Source organism: Tachypleus tridentatus, chromosome 1, assembly GCF_004210375.1.
Source record: "Tachypleus tridentatus isolate NWPU-2018 chromosome 1, ASM421037v1, whole genome shotgun sequence".
Lineage (NCBI taxonomy): Eukaryota > Metazoa > Arthropoda > Merostomata > Xiphosura > Limulidae > Tachypleus > Tachypleus tridentatus.
In genome coordinates, this window is record NC_134825.1 from 95,721,928 (window position 1) to 95,743,037 (window position 21,110).

A 21,110-nucleotide genomic window follows, 5' to 3' on the forward strand; every position below is an offset into this window, starting at 1 on the left:
TGGAAAGGTTCACTGTTTAATGATGAGCCATTACAATGCCAAGATTTCAAGATATAAAGAAAATGTGTTTTCATACATCTTAAGCAAGAACAACAACATACACCAAAACAATAACAAGTTAACAGTATTGTCACATAACAAAAACAACAGAAATGACAACTACATAAACATAACAGGAACTTATCAATATAATAAGCTTCAAGTTCAATGACACAAAAAATTACACTGTTCAGTTCTCCAGTGATGTTACTTTCCAGCTAATAAATTCAAGTAACTTTGTTGGTTTAACAACCCTTTCCATGTATTCATAATTATTCAAAAATGTTATGAGTTGCTTATAAAACTAAACTCACTAAAATGTCAGATTTCACACAACTTATATCAATTCATCTCTTCAATGGCAACAACTAATAGGTTAAAAAAACAACATAAAGTATCACCAACTTTTACAAATACTTAAATAAATTCTACACAAATAATTACCAAGATTATTTTGTATATATTTGTTATTAACAAGTTCAATTTGCAATGTTTTTTATATTAATACACATCATAAATTAAGTAAATTAATTATAATTCATGAACACAATTTACCATGTGCAAGTTTTCATAAAGCTAGAAAATGCAAAAATAAGTGTCTAGTAATTGTAATTACACATTTTTACAATAAATTAAAAGGATAAAAAGATAAAAGGTGTAAACAAACATACTATCCCTGAAGAATGTCTTTGGCCAAGATATTGCACATTAAATATGTAATAATTTTACAAGTGTTCAAAACAATAAGGCTAATTTAAATTTTTTTACTATAATTTACAATGACAACCATTCATAAAAAAGCACTATATAATGTTGGTTTGAAAATAAAATTAACTGGTATTTTACACACTAACCAGACACTTGTAGACTAAAGTGCCTCTAGAAATGATTAATTTCTGTTTTCATTTCTGTGTATCAAATTTTATGCTGTTCACACTAAAAAACTGTCAAATCATTTTTAAACAGCTGATAATTATGCTATTTGATTAAGTTACGATTCAACCAGAAATTAATAAAAAAAACAAAAAACTTTCATTACAGCATTTTGATTACTTTAATGTTCATTTTTATCACACATTAAAGAAGAACTATACTTTTACCAAACATTAGAATATTTCATTATTTACTGCAGGGTGGTGTCAGTTAAGAACACTTCTCTTATAAAAACATTTAACTTCAATGTAAAAATAATTTTATAGTACGAGATATCCCGCATGAAACAGGGTCCACAAAAAATAGCCTTATCTTTTATCTGACTGTTAATCCTTTCATTACAAGTTGGGTCTAATGAAGTTTTTAAGTAGCTACTATTCCTTGGTAATGAAATGAAACAGTAACTAAATTGAAATAAACTCTTTCAAATATGAGTACAGTTCTTAGGAAATTATTTTACTATGAATTTCACAAGGAAGTTTACTGAAGTTAAAAAAAGTAGAAAAACATTGTAGAAAAAAACAACTTTAAGAATTCATATAGTAAAGAAAAAGTATATAATTGAAACCTTTTGTAGTCTGTTTCAAAAATTAGTGAACTTAATAATAACACAATTTGATTCAGTGATAGTCACAGGTTACACATAGTATACGTATGAAACTAGGAAACTGCATCATAAAATATATTTTAGCCTATGTATACTAGCTATGAATACTGCCTAAAATGCACACTAGAGAAACATATACTTAGTAGTAGCCCTAATTAGATGGAAGAGTAGTTGAAAAGCTATCAATCATGCCTCAGTTGTAAAAGAAAACATACACACAGTAAGTATGATCACATGGAAATTAAGTAAAAAGTTATTAACATTAACTGGAATATGCATTAAACTTGATCACACTGAAAGGTTTGATCACAGAGATCTTAACACCGTTTAAGATGAAAAGAAAACCAAATGCTCAGTAATAAACTCAGCTACCTATGACAGTAACAAAAAATACATTAAGACATGATTTTATACCCAGAAAACTTATATTACAGTGTATGTCCTTAATTAGTAAATCTTATGTAATCACATTATCTGACACTGAGATTTCCTAAATAAAGGGTTTATGTTAAAGGTACAGAAACCAAATAGTTTTTTTTGCTAGTAAATATGTTACAGTCAAAACACTGAGGATTGTGGCATTTCATTCATTCCCTTTCTGCACAATGTATCAACAAATTCTGTAAAAATGTAAATTTCATTGCCATTTCATGTGCTAGTAACTATATGCTATCAAGAAGACAAGCAGTAACTCTAATGACCACTGTAAGCATACTTATACATCATTATTTCAAATCACAAAAATGGACCAACTTCAAAATATACAAAATGTTTAAGATGAATTACACAAATTTCTTAGAAGAATAAGAATATTGGCACTTACAACTAATTAATTTCAACACATCCATCTAATCTATTTTATATCCAGTGTTTCCAAACTGTTTTAACTAACTTGTATTTGCTTAGAAATTCCATGTAATTATTTTTTACTATTCATATAACATTAATTTATCAGTAAATTATTCAATAACAAAAGTACATAGATTTCCATACTTTAGTAAAGAACTCCAATACTAATATTGGTTTTTTCTGTAAATCCAAATTAAAATGCATAACACTGCACAACAAAGTTTTTGCTTCTTGAACACTGTTGGGTGTTCCTGCTGATCACGAAAATCACATCCAAATTTGCCCATCACGTACCGTTTCATCGATATATTCAGTTTTGCTACAACAGAAAAATGATAACAGGGCAGCTGGAATCCATCAATGCTTGCTGACTACTGTTGGACACTGCAACGTGATGCACCGAACATTGAATACAAATGAAAATCAGGAGCAAAACACTTCTATTTAAGTTGAACTTAATAGCGTATTAGAAACATAAACGCAGTTAAATACGTTACTGCCAGTAAACAGTTAATTGTCTATTTCTCAGAATTCCTACGTGATGAAGTAAAACCAAAACTATATTTGTGCATACCTGTCACAATCAGCAAAAACTTTTCAGGAAGCAAAACTTTTAAAAAAAATTGTTGTGCAGTGTAATCAAACAAAGTTTAAATAGATTTTTGTACTGTATAGAAATGTACTTTCTAATTTTCTTTATAAGCATGCACTAATCTTTTTACTGTTTTTGAGAACAGATTGTTCTGATTTCTGCCACAAGTTTTACAAAAACCTGTGATGAAAATGATTACTTTTGTGGTTTATAAATTTCACTTTGTTTAAATTGAATGAAACAAATTTATATTTATTCTGTCATTCACTTCTTCATTCACTTTTATTTTCTTCATGCATTAAAAAAATGTTAGTCATTTTCAGTGCACATTCCTAGTGGCATTTGAATAAAATCTCTAACATTCCATTTATGTTCGTAAACATTAATAAATCACTTTTAAGTATTACTAGTTACTATCTATTTTTTCTTTATCTTATGCATAGCAGTCTGGCATTTTTCTTTATGAAAGCCCAGCTAACAGACGTTAGTATAAATACCTGCAATATATACCAACACATTTTAATTTTAGTATCATTCTACTTGTATCTTTCAAGATGCTGAAGAAATATGAATCTACTTCATTAAACACATTTTTTTCAGCATTAAGGGTTTCTCTTTTCTCACAGAAAAAAAATATTACAAGTGACAATAATGCATCAGACTTAAAATAATTTTTTAAAAATGCAGACAGGTTTCTGTCAATTCATCAATGTCTGTAAAATGAAAATAAATCTAAACTTTTCCTGCATTTGACATAAAAATATAAATATCAATATTTTGTGCAGATTGATGTAAAACATATTTCTTACTGTATTCTGAAGTAATGATGTTTGATGTTATATTTATAAACTAAAATCCCTGAAAGTAATTCATCCAATAAACAACCAATCAATTTATAGTATACTAAAAATGATTTTGTACTTTCATACTCAGAAAAAAAAAGTTCTAACTGGAACACACTATGAGATATTGTTTCACTTTTATGATAAACCTTAAATATAATTTTGATATTATACAGAAAATTTTTAATAAATGTGTTTTTCCACTCTCTCTCGCTTGGAGCCCACACCATATTTTAATCATAAAACAAAGCCCATGTATGAGAAATCACTATTCAGCTACAGCTAAGGAATAGAATCTAAATATACCTTACACAACACTTTTTTTGTTCTCAACAGTAACTAGTAATGCCATAACATGGCAATAATATATATTACTTTGTTTTTTGCTGTGATATTTAGAACATCCTTAAAAGCCTTGTTAACTACTGCTGTATGCAAGATTTTTATTGAAATTAATAATATATATAACTTGTAAAATAATGTAAATGAGATAAAGTTTTTTGTCAAGTTTTAGTTCAGCTTATTTTCTGTAGCATTCAAATGCAAAGCAATAAGAAAAAAAAAAGATTTGTACTATACAAATTTTAAACCAGTTTCACAGTGTATAATTAAACGTAAGTTTATGGGCTTCCTTTAAATCTAAAAAGAAGACCCATTTATTCACATTTCTTAACATCATTACCAACTGTTTAGAAAATTAACATGTAGAGCTACTTACCTATACAAGTTGTACAGCTCATAGATCTGTTACATACATTTAATGTCTAAATAAACAGGTTATTTTTTTTATGCATTCATTAAATGTTTTCTACCATAATAATGGAAAATCAAACTATTCACGTGCACAGTGGGAAAAATGTCAAAGCAACAGCACAGAAAAATAAATTAGTACACTTACTGTGTACTTGAAATGTAATTAATTATGACAATGAATCTTCTTTTTAGATCAATGGTGTTCTTAACCAAAATCAAGTCTCAATGTATCCAAACAAGTTGCTAAAAAATGAGATTGATTCTTGCTCAAAACTTATATTCTTATGTAAATAAAGAGTTTTGGTTTTAATTACAGTTTGGCAAACTTTATCATTTAAGTCATGAGAAAAAGCTTTGATTATATATCATCTTGAAAATTTAATAAGGTTTGCAAAGACCAATGAGCATACAATAATAAAAAAAAAAATATTGAAACAAATAAAAATGTACATCCTTGTTTTTTAAAAGCAGGATACAAGAAACAGCATGTGTCTGTATGTGCATAGAAAAACACACATTCTTAGTTCCTTTCTAGGAATATTTCCACACATATAACTATTATGACTTGTGTAAAAATGTACTTAAGAGCTATGAGTAAAAGGTAATATTGACATAGCAACTATATAGAATATGAATTACAACCTATAAATTTGGGGTGTTATCATATGTGAGACAGGTCATTAAATTAATACAATTTAAGACTCATTTCAACATTTGTAAAAGTCAACAAGATATGGAATCCTGAAAACAGTTCTCAAATAATTTTTTTTTCAACATATGCAGTGCAGGCTAGAGTATTTTATACTATTATATATAAATGACAAATAGCCATATACAAGAAAAACTATGCATGTTTCATTTATTTCCCTGAGGTTTTTGTTTTAAACCTTTATAGAAGGTTGTAGTTGCTGGTAAGACTAATATTTTACTCATATAGAGCTAAATGTCATTTAACTACATAATATCCTTAACTTAAAATGTTAATATCTTAGTCATGACAACTGATATATAAACATAGCTTTCTTACAGGGTTCTGGTGATCTTATTCAAGTATTTAAATCTTAATCTCAAATCCTTTTTTTGTCATGACAGATTTTCTGAGTTCATTAGTTTATGCAAAAATAATAATTTGATGGAGGCAGTTATGATAAAAATATACCAATATAAATCTGTGTTTGATGTTAGTTAGCACAATATATGTGCAGGGTCAAAGGTAGATCAGAATGAAAAGAATAAAATGAACAGCAAAAAAATACACAAGCATAACTAATCTTACTAAAAAATAACCCTCCTTAACAGATTTTCCACAAATGAAACAGATTAATTACACAATTTCTGGTACTAAACTCAACATTGTTAATATATACCTTATGAGTATAGACTCTAAAGCGTAACTTTAAAATACTTCAGATTCATTACCCCTCAAGAAATGTTTTATTAAAAAGTTGAATTATCAGGAAACTATTACTCAAATTAATGTAAATATATTAATATTTGTGTAACCTTAAATATGTTTCTTTTTAAGTTTCTCTCACTAAAAGGCAAGAACACAATTCTATTCACAATAACTTCAGTTTTAGTAATAGCTAAGTTGCATTTAAAGGAGTCATGGAACACATAAAAAAAGTTACTTTTTAAAAAGCAATTTAAAAGTAAAAAATCTTATAAGAATTTGGGGTATTATCATACCTGAGGCAGGTCATGAAATGAGTACAATTTAAGATTCACTTCAACATTCCCAAATCCACAAGATGAGGAATCCTGAAAATAATTCTTAAGACTCACTGTAAATATGTGTGCAGGAAAAAAATATCTCATTTTTCACTTAAATTAATTGAGAATTATTTCAGTCATTCAAAATGAACTAAATGTCTTAAGATACCAGTAGTTCTCCTCAGAAATTATCCATTTGGTTTTCCTGAAATCCAAATGCTTTCTTTATGAATTAGGAATAATTTCTAAAACATATATTTAACAACAGTAAAATCCTATGCATATGTATACCATCAGAAACAATTCTTCAGAAATAAAACCATAAAATAAAAAATACATTAGACAAAACAATTTCTCTTGCAGCAATGATGTTTTACTACATACGCACATCTAGAAATGTTTGAAAGTTTTTATTTTCTACAAAAAAATTCAAAATCCACTATACACAAATAGCTTTAGCACTGTAAAGAATAAACTTTTCAACATTTAAAATAATATAAAAACACTGATCAGAGGTAAAATAAAAAAAAATTGCAATAACAACATAAATCTGTTTAATAAAAATCTGATCAGGAGTCAGTTTTATGGTAAATGTGAATCAAGGAATCACTACTTGATCAACAAAGAATCACTGAGTAATATTACTTATATCTTGTATGTTTATAGTTAATAAAATTGTGCTATAATGTTTATAAAGATAAATGTTCAAAAATTACCCCTCTTCTCCTGTGTTCAGCAAACTTCTTACTTATTAACTAAAAGTGGGAACTTGTAAAATGTTCAGCAATAGTATTAAACTATCAGCTTTGAAGAAAGTTTTCAATAAAAGAGTTATGTTTATCCTTTCTAGTCACATTTTAAAAACTCACATTGAGTAGATCATCTATCACAATCTATACATTAGCCTTTCCTATTTGCTGTATGCTTTAAAAACAACAATATTAATTTGTAAATAACTATTATCAACAAGATCGAAATGGCACTTTGGATGATACTATACTGGCTCACTTTACTTGCAACTGTCAAACACAACCAATTGCAAATAACAGTTATTATCAGTATGGTTCCATCTGTGCAGAAAAGTCATACATCACTTATTCCTTTTCAGGTAATTAAATCAGTAAATACCTACTCCATTTATCAATCTATTCATCAGATTGTGTGTTAAATGTGATACACATGTTTAGAATAAGAACCTGGACCATCTTATAATGAAATTCTACACATACATGCTACATATTTTTTGTGCCAAATGAGAAAGCAATGCATTAACATGACTAGAAAAACACATTTTACCATCTTAATTGAAACTGCAAAATAATGAGGCAAAAAATATTACTATGGGTGTTTGGAAGCTATAAATCACCCTAACTCTAGTATTTAACAAAAAATATATAATAAAATGAAAAATACAATCTTGTGTCAGTTTTGAGCTATGTTAAGAATTAATTAAAAACATAAAATTGACACAAAATTTATACAGTATATACCAAAATGGGGGGTCTTAACATTCAATGATGGTAGTTACATGTTACGTAGCAGGTCCCTCCGAAACACTTCTAGTCAACATTAAATCTTCATTAACAAATGAAAATCCATGGAATTCTTCTTGATTGATAGTGCGAATAAGGTCAGGATTTAGTACTGTAAGGACTGGATCTTCCCTTGTGAAATCCTGATCAAAGTTGTTGACATCCCTTTTGGTTTTCTAAAATTGTAAGAAATGTGGCAATAAAGTATATATACATATATACATGGATTATAAAGTATGAAAGTATACTGTTGTCAGGACCAAATCTACAATCACAGAAACAGAAAAACTTCACTAAAGACAATAACAATATATTATATACCAACACACATATTTACAGTAATTTTGTAACTTTTTTCATTCAATTTCACTTTAAAATGTTGACTTTTTCTTCTAATTTATTATGTAGTTGAGTTTTAAGTTATGTTTACTTGGTTAAAAAAAAGTATGCAGTTACATAGTGAGTTCATAACCCTGTGTACGTTAGAACTTATTATAACCTGATTAATTTAAGAAATATAAAACTTAATTTCATTTCCTTCTAACTATTGTCTCAATAAATTTGTCAAAGCTATTTTTAAGTATCAAAATTAAATTACATGTCTTATTCTTTTAAAGACTAAAAACAAAAATATTTCTGTATCACAATTAAGAAATTATTTTGAATTAAAATACATCCTAGATATTGTGGTAGGAATGAATATAAAAATTTTTTCAGCTAAACAGTGTTTACTGACACCATGACTATGAAACACTTTCAATATTCATTTGTTTGATAATTTTTGCAGAGTTACCCAAGAGCTATTTGTACACAGTTGTCCCTAACTTTGTGGTAGCAGACAACAGGGATAACAGAAAGGCAAGTTTTTGGGCTATATGACTATCATATAGTTGGATTTAACCATCACTTTTCTAATACACCAATAGGCCTAAAGTGCAGAATGCTTCTTTGTTGTAATGAGCCAGATCCACAGTCTGGACACACTAACTGTCATATCATGTATGCCTAAAATAATTAAGTTGGAAAGTAAAGGCAGTTGTGCCAAACAAGTCTAGTATTTAAAGCTAAGTTAAATTACAGTAGGTGTATTATCAACTTAATTAAATATTGTGTAATATTTCAAATAGAGACTTCACTAATCACTAATGAATACTGAATAGTTATATAAAAATAATATCATTAAATTCCTTTATTTAAACCTTACACAAAACTGTAAGTACTATTATACCAAATACCTTAAATTACTTCACATGTAACTGTATTTAATAGAAGTACAGTAATATTTTTATCTTTAAAATGCTAACAACATATGATTATTCATTCTTTTCATAAAAATTAGTATATTCTAAATTTATATATACACAAGTACATATGTTAAAAAAACATTTTCTTTAAAATTACTGTTTTGCTAGATTGCATGCTTACTTGTTTATCTATAAAAAAAATATTTTTCTATTCATATGTCCTTGCAATAATTCATTATTAATTTTACATGTTTTGAATTTTGTATAAAAGCTACACAAGAGCTATTTATACTAGACACCTCAAATTCTGTAACAGCAGACCAGAGGGAAAGCAGTTAGTCAATGCTGCCCACCACTAATTCTGTGGCTAACTTGTTAGAATGAATAGTAGACTGTCACTTTTACAGTGTACCCACAATTACAACACATGAAGCTCAGTTGTTTTTTTTTCCTTGTTAATGGTACAAGAATAATGGACCTACAGGTTCACATTCTGGCACACCAGCCATCCTTGGCTCTTGTTATGAATTACTATGATACACTTGTATTTTAATTCTTCCTCATGATTCTACTTGGTCATCACTTTACCTTGTAATCTGATTAAAATTGGTAATAAAAACTTCAAAACACACTTAATTCATATAGTTGTAATAAAGTAAAACAAGGAGGCTACAACTCAACAATAGAAAATACAACACTGCATTTTTATTTATATATGAATATTTGAACTAATCTTTCATTCCATACTATAAATTTGATAGTTATCCTCAGATAAAACAATAGACTGACCAAGATTACATAAAAATATATCAGTTACTAGCATAGTCCAACAGCATGGTTTGAATTTTGTGCAGGTTACTAGATAGGCAAGAATAAAGTGCACTGGGAGTGTAGAAGACAGGTAGCAAGGTGTGTAGGGGTGAGTATCTATCAGAAACACATTTTCAGACAAGGAAAATGTTAATTTCTGAGACAATACCTTATCATTTCACACAGAATAGCCAGATTCCTACAATGAAATGGTGAAGGGATCAGTGCAAACATTAAACCTAGATATGCACTCTTGAAAAAACACCCAAAAGAAAAGTCCATGGAATGCAACACCAGATAGCAAGGGTTCCATAGGGAGACACACACAATAGACCAAATCTCATCTTGACCAAAGTTCACTCTTAGCCTGGAATAAATGAAAATAAAAACAAAAAACAGCTCAAGTGTTAAAGAGATGGGGAGAATTTTAGTGTAGTCAGTCAAACACTAGTATACAAGCAGTTAGTGAGCCAAGCGGTTTAATGTGGTTAGAGCACAATTAGGCTGTTAGGTATGTCTTACTTTGATTCAACTAAATAGATCAAGATGGGGGTGATGAATTCATCCTGTTGCATTTTCTGTCCTCCATTAAAAAAAGGGAGCAGGTTTTGCATGGAGAAACCCAAAAAATTACCCTGATCCTTATCAGAGGCTTGCTGTAAAGGGCTTATATTGGAAACAGTGCAATGGGTGATAGTGAAACCCTATTTTAAAATGTTAATAAGTGCAAGCCAAACAAATGGCAGCTTTTTTTCATAACAGTCCATGGAAGGTATGGTCTGGTTTGGAAAGAAAAAGGAGCAAATTTAATATAATGAGGGCATCTCTAACATGTGGAACATCTCATGAAAAACAAAATGTAGAAATACTTTTCAAAAAGAGTGTGACTGAAGAACAACAAAGAAAATTATAATCCTGCAGGAGACAAAACAACCAGATGATGGGAGATAAAAATGTACAGAGTTGTCCATATGACAGTGAGAGAGGTGACAAATCTGATGTAATAAAAATGAAAAAGCCTATGAGCAATAATATCCAGAAAAGAATACACCAACTGAGAATTTGGTGGACCCATCCTTGAAGGATAGGAGGCAAGAGATTCCTGGAGGAAGAGGGGTTTCCAAAGTATAAACTAATGATGATGGAAACCTCAAAAGGGAGGCAGACATATTAAATAATACCAAACAGTCAGAACCACACACAGAAGGTAATTTGCATCCAAACAAGCAAAGATGTGAGAAATTGAAAAAACAAACAGAAAAAACCTTCCCAAGCAGCTGAAATCTTAAGAAGAAAAAGCTGGGAGGAACAGAGAATAAAAAAGTATGGAAAGCATTCATGGTATATACATACAAATGATTCAACCACAGTCAAGAAAAAGGTAATATGTCTTCAGGAAAAGATGGTATTAAGAACATGAAACCAAAAACTCAAATGAAGCATGTGTTACAGCATGTAAGACTACATTAAGGTCGCAGCCAGACAGGAGAGTAGGATGAGACAGTCAGTGATGAAGGAAGGGTTACAACAAAATGGACAGGACAAAGAGTAGGAAAAATATGGCAGTAATTTGAAAGATGAAATACATTTGATAAAGCTGTCTAATAACTAGCAACAGTGAAAACTGACAATTCCTGGTCAAGCAAACACATGTAAAAAAATTATGAAAGGTGGGCCACGGTTGGATGGCCAAGAGGAATAGAGTGGCAGGTGCATCAATGCTCAAATCCCCACCACTTCCACTGATTGATGGACAGAATTGATGAATGCCAAATGGGATAAGAAAGAGGCTAAAACAACTGAAGAGGCCAGCTCTGTGAGCAACAGACCAGACATATATCACACATGAAGATGAAGGGATGACACTTCTTGATGAAAGAGAAAAATGTTCAGAGCAAGAGATAATTGGAACTTGACAAAGGAGAATGGGCCTGAATGCCAATTAATGAAGCAAAAAAAACATAGTTGTGCCAGCCAAAGAGACACTGCCAACAAGAACAGTTTCATATCAAAGCAAGGACACAAGAGAGAAAATAAAGAAGACTGTGGCACACAAAAATAGATGACACCAGTTCTGGCAAAGAACATCAACTGCCAGGGCTGAAGAATCAGAAAATGAAGACTAGATGAGGTAAAGTTGAAGACAAGTGGCAAAGAGATTGATGAAAGACATATTCAACTGAGAACAAACTCAACAGAAAATCTAAGGATGGATTGACTTTTACCAAATTCAGGGCTAAGAGCACATGACAAGCTGTGAGAAAAGCACGATGGGAGTAAGCCCAAAACAACAGTTCCAATGCACAGAAGCAACAAAACCTGGAATGTGTACCCACCTAATGGTTGATATAAGAAACTACTCTTAAACTGTCACAGTGGATCATGACCAACTGATTCACGATAGAAGGGGGAAATGGTAACAAGCCTGATCCAAATAATAGCAAAAGATTCAAGTACATTAATATGAAATGAATACTCCTCTGGAGCCAACATGCTGAAGCCATATCATTATAGAAATATATGCTCCAGTCTGACAGAGAAGTATCTATCAAAAGATAAAGATCTGTTTTGAAGGATAGTAAGGGGGATGCCCATTGTATAATTAGCACTGTAGAACTACCAAAAGAAGTCTTCAAGAGGAGGAGACAAGAGACACACTATCAAGGACAATGGATTTAAAAAAAGGTTCCACTAGTCTTGCAGTTTTCACTGGAGGTGGAAATTATGTGTGTGAACTAATAGAATTAGTAGCTTGTGAGAAGCCAGAGTCCTCAAAAGTAAAAGAACTTTGCATGCAGAATGAAAAGAATGAAGTTAGTAGGGGCACAAGTGCTATGAGACAGTCACTATGCAAGGAAATTGTACTGCTCTTCTGCTGGTGGAGGGCTACCTACTGTCTCATGATGATAACATAATGCATCAGCACAGTTCACATTAAATTTATGTTTTTTAGGTTGGGGGTAGCTCAAGGTTAACGGCATGCAAATCTCATAATGCAAGAGCACAAAGGAAACAAGCTATTCTGTAAGAACGGGTGAGGTACCATCTTGGTAGGTAATTATTCATGATATTAATGTATTATGAATATCATTATCAATGATAACAGAATGTCTCACTGTACACACACACACACACACACACACATTGACCACAGTAACAGATATAAAAACAAATCAAATTACTACTTAAAAAGTTAAAAAATAAGAATTTTTTTCAAATACCAAAGTGGGACATGAATCTATTATTTGAGTTTTATTCTTAAAAACAAAACAAACAATAACTCAGATTTATATGAAAGATAAGTGAATAAGAAACTGCCAGTGCCAAAATTAAATGTTATATGCTTTCTAATTTAATCAATTTTTTTTTTTTAATCAAACAATAAAGTATTCCATACAATATTTGTAGATATCACTCAAAATACTCTTAAGTCTTTATACAGAACTTCAAATAAAATCAGTAATACTCTTCAGGCTACTGTTATTTGAAAATTTAATTTCCCATATTTACATATCACAAATTGAAATAAAAATATTAAAGTCAAAAAGAAGAAAGCTTTTAAGATCTATTCAAATTTAATTTTGCTTCTTTAACTAATTACATGTTATCACCTTAGAGTTGAGATTACTCATTATCTCTAGAAATGAATGAAACATCAGTCACTTAAAAAAACGAAAAGAAAAAAGGGATTACTGGAGATCACTTACAGGTAATTCACAGGCCTGTTATACATTTATTGCCTTGAAATTTTTACATGTTCTACAGAAGTTCCTGTACACTGAATCTGAAAATATCTTTTTTTTTCTCCATCACATACAAATTTTTAACAAAATGTCACATGTAAGTGAATCATTTTCAAAGAAATCGGGTCACATTTTATTACGCTTAAAATGTTGACAACTACAAGCTATAAATGTTTTCTAGACCAATCACAAAATGTAAAAGTTTCATTGATCCTTTTAGAAACCAAATATAACAATGAAAAAATGTCACTGTGGTAAATGAAATAATAACTTGATCTAAGCAAATTTTTCTTCTTGGTTTGTAAAAAAATCCTTATGTGATAAATATTATTTTTGAGATCTGAGTAGCTTAATTATGGAAAACCCATTATTAACACCAAAACAACTTTTATGAAGTTTAATTCATGGGCCTGTGTAATCCTACCAATATGTTTTAAGCACAAAGCTACACAATGGAGTATCTGCATTCTGCCCATCATGGGCATCAAAACCTGGTTTCTAACACTTCAAGTATAAAGACATACCTCTCTGGCAATGTAGGGCCCTAACAACATGAGCAACATTAAAGAGCTACTGGAGTTTTCTTATCTACCACTTCAAAGAAACCGAATACATCAGTGCACTTTTATAAATGAAAAAAATGATGGAAAACACTTAGAGAAGTTTAAACTTTACTGCTATAATACTAACAATTTTAGGTCGAAATGGTGGTTTGATCTTCTTTGCCTCAAGGGCATCCCAGTCAATATCTTTAAAAAATGCATGATTCAATATAGCTTGCTCCAGTCCTTGAGAGGCCACACAGCCAAGACGCTTAATAGGATTTTTTGTCATAAACTGTGAAAATAATAATAATAATTATACATCACATGCAAACTACTGATATTTTTGGAAATACCATATGCTATAAACAATAGTGTATGATATCAAATACAAGCAAAAATAAATTATAAAACTGCTACAGTCTCATGATAAAAACGTCAAAAATACAAAGAAACAAAATCTAAGACAACTACTGAATTGCTGTAAATGAATATTTAGGCTTTTGGTGTTTACTTTTCTGTTTTATAGTTTTAATTAATTTCTTAAAATTGGTGGTTTTGGGGGGTTTATATTTTTAGTTTTAGGTTGACACCTTAAAATCAGTGCTTTTCAAAGTTTTCACTTTTAATACTGCAGTGAGTATGCTTACATACAATATATTATATAAACACTAATTTCTTCTTATGAGAGTAATAACAAGTACAAAATGTAAATATATTTATGTTAAAGCTTTATAAGAGTAGCAGATAGTTTACATGAAATTATAAAAATAAACCACTACCACATGAAACTTAGTAAAATGGATTAATGTAAATTGAATAACTTTCCTGGTGTTTCTTGGGAGTGTTTTATTAGTGTTTATTGGTTAAAACTGAAAATCAGAAGCCTGTTGAGTATTAAATAAACTGTATAAAATGCAAGTACTTTGAATTATTATTCAAGAATGTATAATAGTAAGAACTAAAAAACATAATCTTAAGTTTATAAATTTAAATTTGTCTATTATTTTTAATTTTTCATAGAATTTGGTTCAACAGTAATTTTCCCAATTAAAAAAACCTTCTACAAAAAAGTTGTTCAGACTTTTAAGATCTGGAAGTAAGCAGCATCCTGTTTACAAAGCAAATGTATTACCTGCAGTCAAAATAAAAAAAAGGTATTTTTACAGGGATTTCATATATTTTTGCACACAAAAATCACTTAGAAATAAATTTATGTATAGTCTTAAGCCAAAGTAAAATGTTATACAAGGAAGCAAAAATGACAATGAGAAAATAGATTACATCTAGAATCCAGATGCAATCAAAGGATAAGAAACAATTTAACTTTTATTTTAAATTTTACAATACATACTATTACTTTCATGTGATATTTAGAACTAAATATATTATTTAACCCTACTGCAATTGGATTGTAAATTTTACACAACCTCAACCTCCATGACATCATGAAAGACTAAATACTGTAACTATGGAAGTACTTAATACATTTTCATGAAATTTGGTAAGCTTTTCATAAATATCGCATCTATTTCTACTAAAAAGATTTTTTTTTGATATATAAAATATTTTTACAAAAAAAAACGTCTGTAAAGTTTTGACACTTTCATTGTGTCACTCCAGGTGAAAAGTGATTATTCATGTTAATATTAAGAATACTGCTCTTTATTTTATAATTTTCATATTTTATTCCAATAATTTCTAGGATTTTCTAAACCAATATTATAAATTGTTTTTTTGGTGAAAGTATATTTTATCTCTAATTGTCTTTACCATAACACTACACTCAATTCTCCATCCCACAGACAAATCAAAGTAGTATGGAAAGTTAAAAACTATTAAATATGAAATAACATTAGTATTACTATTCTTTTATTTTTATTAGTAACAATAAAGTTCCAAAGTCCTTATTTAAATAACAATAAATAATTACTCTCTAATTAAATTTCTACTTAAAACTTTTCCTGTCTCTTTTCAGTGTTTCACTATACTACAGCAGGGGTCAGCAAACTACAGCCTGTAGCCACATTTCATCTGGCCTGCCAATTTTGTTGAATATGTGATGTTGCATGCAAAAATTTTGTTTTCCTTATCTATCTTTGGTTAATAAACAATAAAATTCAGTATCGAAAAATAAAGCAAAAGACTCGTGTTTGCAGTGGCTTCAAGTGAATCAATGTTTTATAGCTAAAAATGTTTTAAACCTTCACTGTATTCCATGTCATACATGGCACAAACCGATTATTACGTCATTAAATGCTAACTAAACTGTTTTCTGTAGTAAGCCGCATACTGGGCTGCTAGTGGGACAAAACAAGCAGCTGTGTACTGTCAGATACCGTCTTGGATGCACTAACATGTTCTAAGCTTGTTCAGTGTTTGCTACATCTTGTCCATGTCAATACTTTTCGATTGTTTGGTTGGTTGATTGATTTAGTGTTTTATGGCACAAAGCAGCTAGGCTATCTGCGACAAACGTCCCGGAAAAGGTAAAAGTAAATTCAATAAAATTTATAAAAAGAAATTAAGGTAAAACAAAACAAAGTTAAAAATAAAATAAATAAATAAATAGCTTAAAACCAATGTTTACATCTAGACTACAAAGTCAAGAGAAAAACTACAGTTATTCAAGTTGTAAAGTACTTTCTGTAGCATGACTGTAATAATCATAACTCACCAGGAAGATTAACAGGTAAGTACAAACACCACCATCAGTCACCTGAAGTTGGCCTTTCCAGTCCTGGTTTCGAGTTACTTGATGTTATGGTCAGTTTCTAATTTCAAATTGAACTAGATGAATTGTGATTTTTAAAAGGGAGCCACAATAAAAAGGTGTGAAGTATATCTTAAAAAACTTAACTACCATTAAAAAGATTAATGGCCTTTTAAAAACTAAAAACATTACCAAGGTGTACAGTGTCACTATCACCAATAACACTGTCTAACGTTATGGACAAACCTTAGGACAGAACATGCTTAAAATGGTGCTGTCGTTGTGAATCATAACGATGACAAAAAAGTAAAATGTGGCTTATTGTGATCTGAGTGTTACACAAACTACACACTGGTGCATCAGTTCCAGATAAAAGAAAACGATGAGTTAAAAAACTGTGACCAATGTGTAGTCTAGTAAGAACAACTTCCTCTTTCCGATCCTTACGGGAACAAGACGGCCAAAGTCCAATATAGCTTGTTTTTGGCATTGCTCACTCCAAGTCAACTGCCAGCTGGCACAGAACCGAGCCTTGAATACAGGACCATAGTTCGAGTATGGTACAGGCACAGTAGTAATAGTGCCAGAGCAGTTAGACTTAGCTGCAGTGTCAACGAGCTTGTTCCTGCAAATACCAACGTGGCTCAGTATTCAGAAAAACTGGAAAGAAGTAGATGTTAAATAGAAATGGGCCAGTTGGTTTTAAATATTGACAAGAACAGGGTGTGAACCAACGTGAAGCGATTCTAGGGCCAGTAGAGAACGAGGCGAGTCAGTATAAATAATGCAGTTCGAGTACTGCTTAGCTTCTATGTGATCCAGGGCAAGAAAAATGCATTACAGTTTGGCAGTGAACACAGAAGCAGTAGAGGGGATTCTGTACACAACCACAAAACCACAACAAACCATGGTAGAGCTCACACAGTCACCTGATTTCGAACCATCTGTACATATAAGAATGGAAGGATGGTTTGGAAGATGTTCAGCAAATAGCAGACGGTATTTCCAATCAGAAGTGTCTTCTTTTCTCAGATGACTTAATGATAGATCACATTTGAAGACTGTAAGAAGCCATGGTGGGATGGGCTGACCATTGGATACAGCAAAGTTATCCAAGGATGGACACAATTCATCTAACTGCACCTGGATATGAAAGCCAAAAGAAGCAATAGCAGACCATCTGGTCTGAAAAAGCATGGCCATCGAGGATGGAAAACACAACCCCAGGTGGGATGCTTTGGTAAGGAATAAAGTTTCGAAGTATATAGTAAAAACAGTTGCAAACGGCAAAGGTGCAGAGAAGGTTCATGAGATTCTACATATAAGCTTTGAACTGGGAGGTGTGGAAAGTCCCAGTGCAGAGTCAAAGTCCTTGATGATGAATGGGGTCCAGCATCTTTAAGACCGAGGGTCTGGCAGAGCCATAGACCATTGATCCATAGTCGAGTTTTGATCGAATAAGAGCACGATATATCTTTAACATAAAACATCAATCCGCTCCCCAACTGGCAGTAGAGAGGACACAGAGGATGTTCAGTGCTCTTGTGCATTTAACCCGTACCTGCTTTAAGTGTGGTATAAAGGTTACCTTACAGTCAAAGATAAGCCCCAAGAACTTCACCAATATGGAGTTCAGGATCAGGGTGAATACCCCGTTGGTGGCAAAAGTGCATGGAAACGGTTTTAGAGAGAGAGAGGAGATAAAGCTGTTTCATGTCGTCCACTTCAGCAAACAATTGAAAGCAGTCTGTAGCTGCCGCTCAATATACCTCATGTTCCACAAGTGACATGAGATGTGAAAGTCGTCGACATAGAGCCTGCTTGCAACAGTGAGAGGGAGTTGTTCAGTGATGGCATTAATTTTTATACTGAAAAGTGTGACACTCAGAATACAGCTCTGAGGGACACAAATTCCTGTAGAAAAGAATAGGAAAGTGTCGAACACACACAAACTCAGAATCTCCTGTCGATTAAAAAACTTTTAATAAAAATGGGAAAATGGCCACGTAACCCATATATATACAAAATTCCATACCTCCATGTTGTATCATAAGCCTTCTCAATGTCAAAGAATATTGACACAAAATGTTGTCATTTGAGAAAGGCTTCTCTGATTGATGTTTCAAGTCGAATCAGGTGGTCCATGGTGGAGTACTGTTGTCGGAAACCACACTGGGTGGGCGAGAGGAGGTTGTTTGATTCGAAGAACCAAACAAGATGAGCATTAACTTCCCTTCTAAGGTATTACAGAGACAGCTCATCAAAGCAATTGGACAGTAGTTTGAAGGAATCTTGGGATCCTTCCCAGGCTTGAAGAAAGGTAGTACAATAGCCTGGAACCAGACATCAGATAAAACATTCTCGTACCAGATCAGGTTAAAAACAACCAGAAGAAGAGCAAAAGAAGCAGGAGATAGATGGTGCAGCATCTCATAGTGTATATCATCAGGTCCAACCGATGAAGGGCCAGTTTGAGTTCCACCAGTGTAAATGGACAATTATAGTCATAGAGACAATCAGCTCGAAAGGAAAGAGGTGATTGCTCTGCCCAAGTCTTGATGGCCAAGAAGGTGGAAGAAGCGGCAGAAGTGCTAGATATCCAGCAAAAGCTTTTACCTAGAGTATCAGCGATGGTCTGGATATCAGTTACTTTCTGGCCATCAGAGAGCAAGGTAGAGGGGGGACAGAGTGATACTGCCAACTGACCTTTTGAATCTTCTCCCAAATGATTTTGGAACTGGTGGTAGAGAATATGCTGGTTATGAACTTAATCCAAGATACCTTCTGGCTTTGACGTCCTACCCATCAAGCATGTGCACGGGCCCTCAGGAACTGATGCAGTTCGAGAGTGTGAGATATCTACGAAAAGTATCCCAGGCCCATTCCTGAGCCTTCTGTGCCATGTGACAGGCAGGATTCTATCATGGATGAGGATATAGTGGAAAACGTGTCGAGATTTTAGAAATACATTGAGCAGCTGCTTGTATAATACAGTCAGTTACTGCTGCCACACAATGGCAGGGTCAAGTTCTGTGAGAGCAGTGAGAGGGCCAATTTGCCTGATCCAACCTCCATCAGGGCACACTGGTGAGGTGGCATTGACCCCAGCCAGTCTCTCTCAAGATTGTAGGAAAATGATCACTGCCTCATGGATTATTGTTAACTCTCCATGAAAAATAGGAAAATAACAAAGGGGAGCAAATTGAGAGATCAATAGCAGTAAAGGACTGACTAGGGACATGGAAATAAGTAGAAGAACCAGTATTGAAAAGAGAAAGTTTGTGATCAGAGAGCATACGCACTACAGAGTGACCCCTTCTATCAATACCAGCACTTCCCGGAGGGGATGATGTCCGTTAAAGTCCCCCAGGATTAGAAAGGAAGATGGAAACTGTTCAATGAGATCACCAAGGTCTAATTGATCATATGTCTCTCCAGGTGACAGGTACAGAGAACAAACAGTGATGGTATGACCCAAGGAAACACAGATTGCTACAGCATCCAGGGGTGAGTTGAGTGGCAAAAGAAGGGTGGGCACATGCTGATCAACCAACAGTGCCACCTCTCCATGCACTCGTCCATCACACAGTCTGTCATTTTTGTACAAAGAAAACTGCTGAAAGGTGACTGTATAGGCAGGTTTCAGAAATGTTTCCTGTAAGAAGAGATAAACAGGATGGTAGGAAGCAATCAGTGTTTTGATGTCATCCAGATTAGAATGTAAACCTCAACAGTTCCATTGTATCACAATGACCATTTTTATTTATGTGTAGGCGAATTGGGCAGAGAACCCTTTTGTTTATGACCATGTCTTTTTTTCCTTACTTTCCTTATTCGAGGGAGGTCTATAGACCTCCATGGATCCTGCCCTGGGTCAATTGGGCAGGTCTTTGCTGTTGGAAGGGGATTCCAGAGACTGAGGACATGAACAAATAATTGTTTTGCATCTTGGGGTGAGAGGGGAAGATGGTTCCGAGGAAATGCCTGTACCTGGAACCAAAGGATGTGGATCTTGGGGTTTGGTTGAATGTATATGATGGACAGAGATAGGTGTCGAAGTTAATTCATCAACTTTTTTAACTATGGAGGTCAAAAGACTTTTCATTTGTTTGGAGAAGAATTCTTCAGAAGGCACAGAGAGATCTGTCTGCACTCCCACAGTAGCTGTGGAACAAAGTGCAGCAGCATACGTCTGAGA

At 32.3% G+C, this 21,110-nt stretch overlaps 1 protein-coding gene across 15 annotated transcripts in view; it reads right to left on the reverse strand.

Moving 5' to 3' along the window:
• Nucleotides 1-21,110, reverse strand: part of LOC143256111 (calcium-independent protein kinase C-like) — a 95,450-nt gene continuing 74,340 nt past the window's right edge. For 11 of the 15 annotated variants that reach the window (XM_076512871.1, XM_076512896.1, XM_076512888.1 and 8 more), the window contains 2 exons: nucleotides 14,348-14,494; nucleotides 1-8,036 (listed from right to left, as the gene is read on the reverse strand). In XM_076512871.1, coding sequence (XP_076368986.1) covers nucleotides 7,860-8,036; nucleotides 14,348-14,494 — 324 coding nt within the window. In that variant the 3' untranslated portion in view covers nucleotides 1-7,859. Of the gene's footprint in view, nucleotides 8,037-14,347; nucleotides 14,495-16,876; nucleotides 16,974-21,110 lie in introns of those variants that run through there. The other 4 variants (XR_013031162.1, XR_013031152.1, XM_076512910.1 and 1 more) reach the window with 4 other exon arrangements.